The sequence below is a fragment of the Pundamilia nyererei genome, unplaced genomic scaffold (assembly GCF_000239375.1).
Source record: "Pundamilia nyererei isolate P.nyererei 1_Seehausen unplaced genomic scaffold, PunNye1.0 scaffold00024, whole genome shotgun sequence".
Lineage (NCBI taxonomy): Eukaryota > Metazoa > Chordata > Actinopteri > Cichliformes > Cichlidae > Pundamilia > Pundamilia nyererei.
The window spans coordinates 4,926,906-4,940,425 of NW_005187425.1; the positions used below are offsets into that span (position 1 = coordinate 4,926,906).

The 13,520-nt window shown below is 39.3% G+C and overlaps 1 protein-coding gene across 2 annotated transcripts in view; it reads right to left on the reverse strand.

Annotated features, from left to right (window-relative positions):
- LOC102215614 (protocadherin-15-like) overlaps positions 1-13,520 on the reverse strand; it is a 221,912-nt gene that overhangs the window by 69,081 nt on the left and 139,311 nt on the right. For both annotated transcript variants that reach the window (XM_005727493.1, XM_005727492.1), the window contains exons 15-18: positions 11,735-11,928; positions 9,991-10,123; positions 9,697-9,776; positions 3,133-3,226 (exon numbers count right to left, since the gene is read on the reverse strand). In XM_005727493.1, coding sequence (XP_005727550.1) covers positions 3,133-3,226; positions 9,697-9,776; positions 9,991-10,123; positions 11,735-11,928 — 501 coding nt within the window. The remainder of the gene's footprint in view (positions 1-3,132; positions 3,227-9,696; positions 9,777-9,990; positions 10,124-11,734; positions 11,929-13,520) is intronic.

Consider the following 13,520-nt stretch of genomic DNA (forward strand, 5'->3'; position numbering starts at 1 on the left):
ACCGTGAAGGAAAATGCATGCGTGCATGTGTGTGTCCAGATTTGACTGCACTCAAAGGGAAGTAGCACCAGGGGGAAGTTGGCTTGCTAGCTCCTTGTGGCAGGTTTCCATGGATACCAAAGTTCTGGACTAATTACACATCCAAATCCCTGGTGTCCCCCATCCTTTTCTCTATCGCTCTCCATCTCTTTTCTGTCCCCCTCCTCCTGTGCTTATTTTGATCCTTTCCTGTATCCAGCTGTCTAGGCAGCACTCTCTTGCACTGAATGACTTCCTCGCCTCTATTCTCCTACAAACCTTTACCCCGTCTTCCTCAATCAACTTTTCTTCCTGTTGTGACAACATTTCTTCCAAGTTGTGACATTTAGCCCACACAAGTCAGCCAACAATTTACTGTGTTTTCCCCCACACACATAAACACACACAATTTATAGGTGAAGGGTGTTGGCTTGTACAAACTGTCCATCAGTAGGTAGGACAAAGAGCATCAGCTTGTGTTTACCTCATTCTGAGAGGTGAAACCTCATCTTACATGCTCTTTATTTATTTGCTCTTTCCTCTCTGACCCCACCACTGTCCATCTGCCCCTCCCTCTCTAACTGCTGCATGATGTTCTCCCTTTGCACTGCTCTCACAATTACTGGGAAATACTACAAATTCTTTGTCATGTATTACTCCACAACACCAACACATTATATTTGCCAGCAGATACAAATTAGCTGTAGATCTCAGTTGTCATGAGTGTGCAGGTGAGAGGGGGTGGAAATCAACATCACCCTATTGACAGCTCATCAGCTAATGTTCACGGACTATCAGACACAGCATCTTAAAAAGGAAACCACATTTCACCTCTGCCTGGAACAGATACAGCTGCAAAAAAGAAAAAAAAGTGCCAAGTGAGCTGAAGTGTAATTAAATTAAGACAGTTTATGTGATTATCTGCTCTTCGTGGAAGACACAGAAGCCAGCATTCAATTTTTGTCATAATGCCTGAAGTTTTTCCAGCCAAAATGACAAAAAACAGCTCTGTGAATATAAGGACTCAACTACCTGTGATACCTCTAAATGGAAGACACTTTTTAAAAGATGCACTCAATGCTGAGAAAACTATACAATGGTGAGATCGTTGATGTTATCCGAGCTATGGTTTGGACATGTGGAAATTAGGAAGTTTACTATATGGGGGTGGTTATAATTAAAACTTTGCATAACGGGACATGTAGCAATTCCAAGCGTTTGGATGCATTTTAGAAGCTCAAAGTATGTCAGTTTCACAGTTATGTGGCAGTACTCATTTAAATATCCATCTGTCCAAGATTTTTTTTGTGTGCTTTTCTGTCATTCTATATTAACAGACTCAGTATTACATAAGTCATGATGCTTTTATTACCACACAACTCACGTATTTAACACAAATATAGTAACTGTACAATATATGCAGAGCAATCTAAAAAAGTAGCTGTAGGTAAAATTGATTTGATCCATTTGCTCTACAAAGAGCTATGCTCGAAATGGCATTGTGTAAGCTGCATATTAGTAACAGGCAATAACAATATGCTGGTTAAGGTACTTCTGTCTTAGCATTTGGTATTTGCCATTTGTCAGTTAAAAACTATCATTTTATTCCAGGTGAATTATTTCAGGCTTTTTAAAACACTTTTTGGCCAAAAATGTATTGCCTGGCCAACAAAGTCTTACCTATTTGCTTCAATTTAACCAAGCAAATAGGTATATGAGTCATTAATTACTACAGTGGCTGGCAACAGGTTACTTACTGTAACCCCAGTTGATGCACTGAATAGCTTTTCATTTCTTAAACAACTGATCTGTGTTCTCTGATCACGGAAAAGATGTCACTCTATTTCATGAGGGTCAAACTATCGGCCTGCTTCAAGGAAAGGAAATAACTAAAAACACTGCTGATATTGCTAGAAGGATTATGATGAACCATCATCATTCAAGGAAGAAATGTGTTTGGGGGAAAAAGAAGAACTCACAAATATATATAAAAGAGCATTTCCACACACAATATGATGAGAACTCAACAGGTTCAGACTGAACAGCAGTGTAGCCTTAAGAGAAGCACTTATCAAAAAGGGTAATCAGGGAAAAAAAGCCTTCAATTTTCTAGGGAGCATAAAGATTGGACTCTGTAGCAATGGAAAAAGTCAGGTTGTCTGATGAGTCTAGATTTATCCTGTTTTAGAGTGATGGGTGCATCAGGATAGGATGACAGGTGGATAAAGTATTGCACCCATCATGCTTAGTGCCTACTATACAAGCCTGTGGGATGGTGTTCTGATCTGGGGTTGCTTCAGCTGGTCAGGTTTAGGTTTAACAACATTATGTGCCCAGAAAATGAGGTCAGCTGATTACCTGAACATTCCACCATGAGCAGGTTTTTTCCATCAATGGATTTTTTCTTGATGATGTCAGGAATCATCAGGCTCAAACTGTAAATGAGTGGCTATCAAAGAGTCCAGAACTTAATCCCACTGAGAATCCTTGTTATATGCTAGAGAAGACTTTACTCAGCAACTCTCCCAGCATCAATACAAACAAATTGGCACAACAAAGTTCTGGACAGAACTATATGTTGTGACACTGCATACGTGTACACAAACAATGCCAATGGAAATTTGTGCTGTAAGTTAAGCTAAAGGCAGACCAACAAAATATTAGTGAGAGTGGTTTTTTTTGGCCGGTGACACTCACTCTAATTTGAATGAAGGGGAATGAGTAATAGACAGACCTGGAATCGATTTCAGATGAACACAAGTGGGGAAAAATAATCACACAGACAACTGCTACCAGAGAAGTTATTAATGAAATTCACTGTAAAAAAAATAAGTGAAAAGCTCAAGCCGAGAAGCCAAATTCAAACAATTCTAACTTCACTGCATGGGCTAAAATGACAGTCTGTCACAAAAATCACAGCATGATACTCTCAGAGCTCAAACACACAAGTGGATTTTACCAGAATAAGTAGCATGTGGAGTCATGAAGCCAAATGCACAAATTAATAAGCTTGTTTGAGAATATTTTGCTTGTGATTAATGTTTTCAAAAGGTTTGAAGACCATCAACCCTGAGGAATCAGGTCATCAGTTTAGATAGTTTAGATGTCCGTTACCCCTCCAGGGTGACCATCTGAGGCTGTGACAATCAGACGGTACTGGTCAGTTGTCTCTCTGTCCAGAGGCTTGTCCAGAAGTAGAAGGCCAATCCTGTGGAGAGGGGTCAGAGAAAAAACTTGTATTACTTTTATAAAGGAGGACACTTTGATTGTAATTATTCCTTTACTTTCTTTTTGTGTCAGGTCATTAATTTAGGGAAATATGTTGGATATATCACTTAACAACATGATGTATGTCTGCATTTCATTATTTGCATTCATTTCAGAAAAATTAGGAAAAAAGAATGTTGGCAATGATCAAAAAGAATGAGTCTGGGATGAAGAGCAGGTGTGAGCTTAAATGCTCCCACTCTGTCTTTCTCTCTGTAGCCAGTCTCTTGCTCCCAAAGCACACGGACAGGCAAAGATTCATGTTCCCCTTCTAATGACTGCAGCAGACACCGAGACCCTCCTGCTCGTTCACATGGTATAATTTGGCACTCTGGCATTCCAAACACAAAGTGTGGATGCATTCCCATGCAGAGCACTGAATTATCTTTGTTTGCACACAGGCACACAAGACATGAGTAAGTGCAGCCATACAAAAACACACAGCATGCACAAAACAATTCCAGTGACACACTCAGGAGAGGTTCTGCCAGAACTGCAAAAAGGAAGGAAAGAGGAATGCATCTGAACGCACTATTAGATTAATGCCCGTTGCAATTCCCTGCTGTCCCCATGGTCCTTCACATTTCTAATTTAAAGCTCCTGTGGCCAAGCAGTCCAAGCAGAACCTGGCCGCTACTTTTCTACTGCCTCTGCAGCCCATAACTGTGAAACTATAGACCCTCATTTAACAATCTGACAGGCAAGTACTGACACCTCCATCAACACTGTCTATTTTTCTAAGTACTTGCCCCCAAGGTTATAGTGAACACACTGCTTTGAATCCACCACACCTGATGATCGGTGGTTCAAAAGGACAAACGCAGTTTTCTAAAACCACCATAAAAATGCAGAACAGCTTCCTTCGCTGGCTGCTGTGCTCATGTTTATTTATACATAAGCTGGAGAGGAGAAAATAGCATTCTATTCTGAATGAAAGCACAAGAAACCATGATGTGTGACAGTGAAGATATACATTGATAACTGTCATTATTATAGTGATAATGATGATGATCTTGATGGTTATTAAGACAAAGATTAAAATGATTAATTCTGCTAGTCTGGGGGTTTTTAATTTTCCTCACAGCAGCTAAAGTATTGAACTACACTTGAGCGGCTGGGTCTGAGGGGTTCACTGATCATGTGCGATAGAGCCCTCCCTCCTCTCCCCAGCCAACACAAATGAAACAATGCTGTCAGATCTATGGGACACTGTTAACAGCATCATCTAGAGTGTCAGCGCTGCACTTTAGCAGCTATCTAAATAATAACACTAACATCTTTCATTTTGCTCTTATCATGACTCTTTATGGTAAACTGTACTTGATGTATAGTGTCTATCTGGCTAGGCAAGGAGCGGAAAGGCATAGCAGAGATTATCATCTAAGCCAAGATGAAGTTCATTCATGCCACAAGGAGAAAGTTAAGCTACAGCTGCTGCATTGTTATGTTTGTTGTTTGTACAGTGCTGTGCAAAAGTCTTGAGCCACCCCTCATTTCTTTACATTTTGCTTCAAGAAGCCAGACTCAAGTGGCCTTAGTTCTCTTTCAACCTATTTTCAGTCCAGTTCTTGTACCTGACCATTTTCAGAGAAATGTTTTCACCTAACACTGACCTTTGAATCATTCAAGCGTTCAAAAAGGCATCAAGTCGAAGGAAGATGAAGCTGTGTTGTTTCTACACAGACAGCTGAGCAAAGAACCAATTTTAAATCGTATCTTTAGGCACCTTGTTAGAAGTAAACTGTCACAAAAAACACAATAACGGTTCTCATGTCTTTAGTTGAATCTATAAAAATATCAATGACAACTCAGTTTGACAGGCATAAAAAAGTATTTTTACACCACAAATCATATCTCAGCATGGTGTTCTTAAACAGTTTGAGGAAACTGGACAAAAGAAGTGACAGACTTGCAAGACTATGTAAAGTACACTGAAAGTCATGTGTTTGACACAGGCATGACACAGACCTGACAGATGGATTTTGTACATCAATTGAAGCGAGCTCATTGGAAAGGTGGCTGTCAGGAAGCTATTACAGTGGGGCAAAAAAGTATTTAGTCAGCCACCGATTGTGCAAGTTCCCCCACTTAAAATGATGACAGAGGTCAGTAATTTGCACCAGAGGTACACTTCAACTGTGAGAGAGAATGTGAAAAAAAAATCCATGAATCCACATGATAGGATTTATAAAGAATTTATTCCTTGATTAGGGTGGAAAATAAGTATTTGGTCACCTCAAACAAGGAAAATCTCTGGCTCTCACAGACCTGTAACGTCTTCTGTAAGAAGCTTTTCTGTCCCCCACTCGTTACCTGTATGAATGGCACCTGTTTGAACTCATCATCTGTATAAAAGACACCTGTCCACAGCCTCAAACAGTCAGACTCCAAACTCCGCCATGGCCAAGACCAAAGAGCTTTCGAAGGACACCAGGAAAAGTATTGTAGACCTGCACCAGACTGGGAAGAGTGAATCTACAATAGGCAAGCAGCTTGGTGTGAAAAAATCAACTGTGGGAGCAATCATCAGAAAATGGAAGACATACAAGACCACTGATAATCTCCCACGATCTGGGGCTCCACGCAAGATCTCATCCCGTGGGGTCAAAATGATCATGAGAACGGTGAGCAAAGATCCCAGAACCACACGGGGGGACCTGGTGAATGACCTGCAGAGAGCTGGGACCAAAGTAACAAAGGTCACCATCAGTAACACACTACAACGGCAGGGAATCAAATCCCGCAGTGCCAGACGTGTTCCGCTGCTGAAGCCAGTGCATGTCCAGGCCCGTCTGAAGTTTGCCAGAGAGCACATGGATGATACAGCAGAGGATTGGGAGAATGTCATGTGGTCAGATGAAACCAAAGTAGAACTTTTTGGTATAAACTCAACTCGTCGTGTTTGGAGGAAGAAGAATACTGAGTTGCATCCCAAGAATACCATACCTACTGTGAAGCATGGGGGTGGAAACATCATGCTATGGGGCTGTTTTTCTGCCAAGGGGACAGGACGACTGATCCGTGTTAAGGACAGAATGAATGGGGCCATGTATCGTGAGATTTTGAGCCAAAACCTCCTTCCATCAGTGAGAACTTTGAAGATGAAACAAGGCTGGGTCTTCCAACATGACAATGATCCAAAACACACCGCCCGGGCAACAAAGGAGTGGCTCCGTAAGAAGCATTTGAAAGTCCTGGAGTGGCCTAGCCAGTCTCCAGACCTCAACCCCATAGAAAATCTGTGGCGGGAGTTGAAAGTCCATGTTGCTCGGCGACAGCCCCAAAACATCACTGCTCTCGAGAAGATCTGCATGGAGGAATGGGCCAAAATACCAGCTACTGTGTGTGCAAACCTGGTAAAGACCTATAGTAAACGTTTGACCTCTGTTATTGCCAACAAAGGTTATGTTACAAAGTATTGAGTTGTATTTTTGTTATTGACCAAATACTTATTTTCCACCCTGATTTACGAATAAATTCTTTACAAATCCTACCATGTGGATTCATGGATTTTTTTTTCACATTCTGTCTCTCACAGTTGAAGTGTACCTCTGGTGCAAATTACTGACCTCTGTCATCATTTTAAGTGGGGGAACTTGCACAATCGGTGGCTGACTAAATACTTTTTTGCCCCACTGGATTAAGAAAGGGTGACAGGAGAAAAGACTGAGGAAAGCCAAATTAAACAAGTACTGGACTGAAAATCAGTAGCAAAGGGTCTTATTAAGCGATGAATCCAAATTTAAATTTTTTGGTTTATATGTACAGAAGTTGTCAGGAAAGTTGTACAACAGTGAGTGCTTGCAGCTATCTGTAAAACATGGCGGAGGCTCAGTTATGGTTTAGGGCTACATTTCAGGTAGTGATGTTGGGGATCTTGCTAAAATCAATGGAATGATGAACACAGAAAAATACCTTATAGCTAACACAAACCCTGGAACACTGTCAGGCATGGACTGGCATCCCCAGAGCCCGGACCTCAATGTTATTGAAGCAGCGCAGCATCATTTTGGTAGAATTTTTGCCTAAGTTGAGCTGAGGACAGTTCAGGCTTTGTTTAGGAGTAAAGATTGGTCATGCCAATATTAACTGAACAAGCTAGTTAGGATTTGATAAAACTGTATGTTTTTTAAATAAATTACTGCTAAAACTTTCCAATTTTTCCGACAAACTATGATGAATGAGAGGTGGCTCAAAACTTGCACAATGTTGTATTTAAAACTGAGTCTGATTACCATATTGTGCCCAATGTTAGTTTCACTGGACAGTAAAAAAAGAAAAAGAAAAAAAAGAGTAATTTCACTTGAACCCCTTTTAATTTTGGTTTCAATTTCACTTTGAAGCAACACACTGAGCTGCCAACTAGAACACACTGCAAGTATCAAAGCTGGCATAGCCTCCAGGTTAGGTTTTTATGACTCTGAGAAACTACAAAAAGAGAACTGACTTCAAAGACGATGCTGTAATCAAACAAAAGTAGGCAGGGTCAGAGTACTCAAAGTAGCATCAAGATCTGCAGACTGAAAACCCACGATAAAATTTATATGACGAATATTGTTGGAGCTAATTAAATACTGATATTTGAGTTTTTGTGCATGTTATTTGACAGCGATATACTGGCCCAAATGTAAGACAATCTCAAACACTGATGCTTAAAGGATTTATGATCAAAGCAATATGCACCGAGACAGAAATTTTACATTTGAAATCAACTCGTCCGTTCTTTCTAGTGGAAAATCTAGACATAACAGTAAGTGAATATGAAGCATTTCCACCTCCTTTAGGGGTCTCTGCCCCATTTATAAGAAAGTTCTTACTGGAGGGCTCATTATTCATACAAGCTGGATTGAGCCAGCCTCCTATGTAGCCTGTTATCTGAACATGCAGCAATGCAAAAATCTCTTCACTGAATCAAATCTGAGTTCTGAGGGTTGAAAAATTAGAGTGTGCAATACGCTCTGTACTGTAAATTGCACACTCGTCAGTTGTACTAATAATTTTTTTGATTCATCATGTGCTATATCAGCACTTGCTTGCATTTATTATACTGATAGCCTGGTGAAAGCCTGTGATGTGACTGTAACATTTTTAACACACAAAGAATGAGCTAAATGAAGATGTGTCTATTTATTTTAGCACGATTTCTGTCATATCTGGTTTAGGAGATTACAGTGCCAGTGGCAAAAATAGCGATCCCCTGCTATTTTGATTGTGTCACCATGTTTTTGCTTACCGTGACTAAACCACACAGCAAACGACTCTCTATAAAAACATACAATTTTAACACCGTGGAGCAAATTAAGAGTGGAGAAAAGGTGGCAATACAGTACTGCAACACAACTTGTCCTTACCTAGCTGGGAGGTTGAAAACGCAGACAAAATAAGCTTTAATCAATTAGTGAGACACATGTCTGGCAAGGCCCTGCATTTTCAGTCTCCCCATGTCTCGTCACTCCATATTTCTTGTTCGTTTATAGATGAGAAAAGCACTCAGCGCCCACGATATTTTATGCTTTTTGCTTGCTCCGTAGAAGTAGGTGAGTGAGTTTTTTGTATGCTAATGTTGAGATCTCTCCAAAACATGTTTGCTGTTTTATGATAATTTATTAGGAAACTGATTCTTGTGGACTGCGGCCTGATGGCTGAGCCATTGCCACCACACCAGCTCGCTGCTCCTTCAGTCAGATGAGCTAAAAACCTTTTCTAATTATTTTAGCCGACCTTGCTCTGCAAATTATGGAAGAAATATGCTGGCAAGGTGAGAACATGTGATCGCAGCCTTTGTGGGGTTCAAAATGTCCAAAAACAACACTCTGAAGCTAGCAGTGAAGTGTTTTCCAATTCAAAATCTTCTAAACTAAAGATTGCATTCCTCAGTACAAATGCTAAACCAAGCAAGGTCTAAAGTATATAAAGCAGAGTCTCTGGTTGAGAAATAGTCACCTCACTGAGCCTCAACTGGTAGCTTGAGCCAAGCTGTGCTTCAGGCTGTCCTATTAGCACTTAATTTGTTTGCAGTTTTCTTCTGTATGGAATTGCCTTCATTTCTTAAAATAACAAAACTCCAACAAACTCTTTGAAAAAAAGTTCTCTCTCTATGAGAACATTTGACAGTATAATTAAAACCAATGAATGCCAAGTGAGCTTCTATATTCCTCCATCACAAGTGCACATCTGTCACTTCACTTTATCTTCCCATCCAAGTCATTTGCTGTGTCCATTGTTATTGTGAAAGCTGTCTTCAACGGTTGTCATACTATTTACAGTATGTATAGCCTTTGCACTCACAAAGCAATTAAAGCCTTCCATTAAGTTGCCATTTTGCTTGCAGATCACTGAGTAAATATATCCTCTAATATCAGCCTTATTGCTAAAAATCAAAAAGTCAGACACAATCCCATCTGGACTTACGTTTCAGTGAGGTTAAAGACCTTCTGGGAATCCCCGCTCAAAATGCGATACCTGATCGGATCGTTCTCTCTGTCTATGGCCTAGAGGAAGAAAAAAGACAACAGGAGTCTGAAGGCCATATGCTGAAGGGTGCAAAACAGGACAGCTGAGCTAAAAGGATGCTGCACTGGAGTGAAAACAAGCATAGTGCAGGATGTGAAATGTCAGTTAAAAAAAAAAATCTGTTGTCTAAAGTACAACATATACTGACACAGCAAAAGTCACAACGATGCCTTGTGTGAATTTGTGACTCACCTGCAGATTGAGCAGAATAGCTCCTATCCTCATAGCTTCACTGACTTCTAGGCTGTATGTCAGGAGAGGAAAGCGTGGTGGACTCTGATTGTTGGGTGGCAAAACCTCGATGTTGACTGTTGTGATGGAGCTCCTGGCAGAAATACAGACACCAACTGACTTTCAGCATTAGTTTCTACTTGACCAACTGTTGAGTTGTAATGACCTCTTGCCCATAGGGCAGTCAAATAGGTTAAATAAACACTGTATTTACTTTTTCTAAATACTTTGATTTAATTCTTAAAATGGATTAAACTTTTTTTTAGTATACTCATTACTCATCAATGACATATCAAAACAATTTTTTTTAATTAATGTAATAAAATAAATACAATTTAATTTTATACTTGGTTGAAATACTTTTTTCCAAACTTGCTAGGAATTTCTCACATTATTATTGGCAAAACTGCTCAAACTCAACTAGGTTGGATCAATTTTTTTTATTTTTTACTGTATTAGATTTAGATCCAGACTCTGGCTGCCTATACTGTGTTGTTGACTTGCTGGCCTTAGGGGATGAAATTGAGGCCCAATTATTCCTTGACCTGTGGTGGCTGTATCTAGGAAAACTGTTGGTGGTTCCAAACTTTTTCCATTTTGATACTGACAGAGAATACCATGGCCCTGGGCAATTTCAATTTTTCATGTATCCTTCCTACATTTGTTCCTATACACAATCTTGTCTCAGGTTTACAGTCATATCTCTGTATTGGTTTTGTCTCTCACATCAGGTGTCAGACTATATATAGATATGTGAATGTCTTCTTTTAATTACAGCAAATACAGTAAATTCAAACTCAAGACATAGTCAATCATCAGTTAACAAATTAGCTAAAGAAAGAGTTGAAAGCAACTCAAACACAATGTAATGACACATCAAAGTTCACTTGTATTGAGCCTTTACTGCAGAAATGTAGAAAATGAGTTTTGGTTGCACTGGTTTTTCTTTGTGGTTGACAATCTTATAATGAAAAGTGCATTAAGTCTCAAGATCAAGGCTCTAATGATTGCTTAAGTCCGTCCGCCTTCTTAGTTTTCATAGAAACAAAAGTGTAACTGATTTTAATTGTTTTTTTGTTTTTTTCCCAACATGTCTTGTTGAACTGGTACTTAACTTTTACTTACTTTTACTAAGTAAAAGCCTAACTGTACTGAACATGAAGTCCTACGAGGAGTAATTTTGTCACCATGTTAACCAGTTGGTGAAATATCTCTATGACAACCTTTCTTTGACTTAATGAAATCAAAACAGAAACACATTACAGCCTCTTTCACAACATTGTGCAAATTGAGTGGCGCACTGAAACACTGAAATTCTTTCCCTTTGACAGCTCCAAGCACACATTTTAAAAAAAAGAAAAGAAAAGATAGTTTAACCACAATGAAGAAAAAGGATACATTCACTCAAAGTAGCTAGGCCAAATAATTATTTTTTCCATATTTCAGCCCCCAAAAAACTTTCTGGGTCATTTCAAGCAATGTTGTGAATTACAATGAGTTCATATTCAATTAGATAACACTGGCAAATCTATTCATCCAGATGGCTTCGGCTCTATGAAACTGCTTTTCATTCTGAAAGGAGAAACAAATCTGCCTTCTTTAAAAAAAACTAAGAAAAAGAAGAAAAAAAAAGGTACAGAACATTAATCACAATAACAAAACTGCTTCCATCAATGTAGAACTCTTCAATGTTCAAATAAATCACCTTCTCTGGGTCTCTGGTGCATTGTCTGAGGCCCTGACAGTGAGTGTGTAAGATCGCCCGACAGTTAAAGTGACACCAGGTGCCACGGTGATACGTCCAGTGCGATTACTGATGATGAAATCTCCTTGGGCGCCAGCCAGTATCTCATAGGTCACCAAACCATTCAGCCCTTCATCTGCATCCGATGCTGTCAGCTGAGAGAAATTAGGGAGATAAAAAAAAAAGCTACACATTATACACACAGTGCCTTTACATTTTCCTCTTTTTCCCTTTGCTTTACACCTCCCAGAAATATGTTTACTAAACCAGTCAAGCAGAAACTATTTCTCAGTGGGTGGGGATTGTGGGTTAGGACCTGTTTAGCAAATAAGTTGCAGAGGTATTCCCAAATATAAATATTTGCTGGACAATATCATCTGCATTATGCTTTTTTTAAATTTTATTTAACCTTTATCTATACAAGTAGTCCCACAGAGGCTAAATGTCTCACAAGAGACACCCGTTTCAGATGTTAAATGTTAAAATTACAACAATAAAAGAGAAATTGTCTATTGTTTACAGTACAGCCATATCAAAAAACAGTGATGATTTCACAAAATGATTTTTATGTGTTAAAGTCTGTGAAATGACAAATGCATAGATAAATTTACAGGGTCTGCATTTAAGTGAAATCAAATCTAAAGGATTTTGGTTTGTTTAACTTAATGATGAGCAAAGTTGCAAACTACTTTCACTACTTTCAGCCTTTCATATAAAATACGGGGGGCTGTTGACAGACAGCTGACAAACATAGTTCTTTTGGCAAGTGTAACGGAAAAAATGATACGTAAATATATCATTTATTTCATGCTCCCATATCAAACAAATTAAGGAACCACCCTTTCCTTCAAGGAAAATTATTTAGGACATCCCGCTGCTTGTAAATACGAGCCCTCATAGTGTAGTTGGCTTCATATCTTTAGGGCCTTGAAACTTTAATCCAAGTTACCATGACCTCCTTTTCCATGCTCCTGTCGTTGGAGTAAGAGCTGTAGCATCAAATAAGCAGCAGAATCCTCAGGGGGCTTCAGCTCTCATAAATGGCTTATAAAAATCGGTTAAGCGGTCATACCAGGCACTCTGTGACCCCTGGCCTCATTTCAGGGAGGGTGAAACGGCTGTTTTTTAAAACCGATTAAACTTGACCTTTTCAATGTCTGACATTTTTTTTCTCTTTTGAGGAGAGGCCTTGCTGAGAGGACAGATCAGCTAAAAGATGAAAGAATCATGCTCCGACTATCAAATGAGACAATACAATGATAGAACTCTTACTCCTCTGTTGTAGCAAAATGAAGTTATGGTTCATGTTTTGAACAAGTCCTCTCCTATGCCATAAGTTTGAGCAAGCTGTAATTATGACAGCTTGTTAAGCAACCTTCAGCGTCCTTTTAAATAAGCGCATGTAAATTATGAGCTGGTGTTGTCACCTTCACTGGAATCACAGTAATTTCCACAGGCTAACTAAATATTGCCTGAGCACTTTCTAACCAAGCTGTGTTTGTTCCTACCCAGAATGAAACAATGAATGAAAAATGTCCCTTTCAGTAATGCCTACATGAGTCTGCTCAACGTTTATCGTTTTCATGCACAGATGTTAGATTTGGTTAACTTAAGCATACACGCATAACAGAAAAGAGGGAAGTATATCATGACCTTTAAAACCACTACACTAATGAAATCAAAAACGAACAATGTTCCTAATCCATAAAGATAATCAAAATGGACTAAACAAACAAGAAGAAAATTG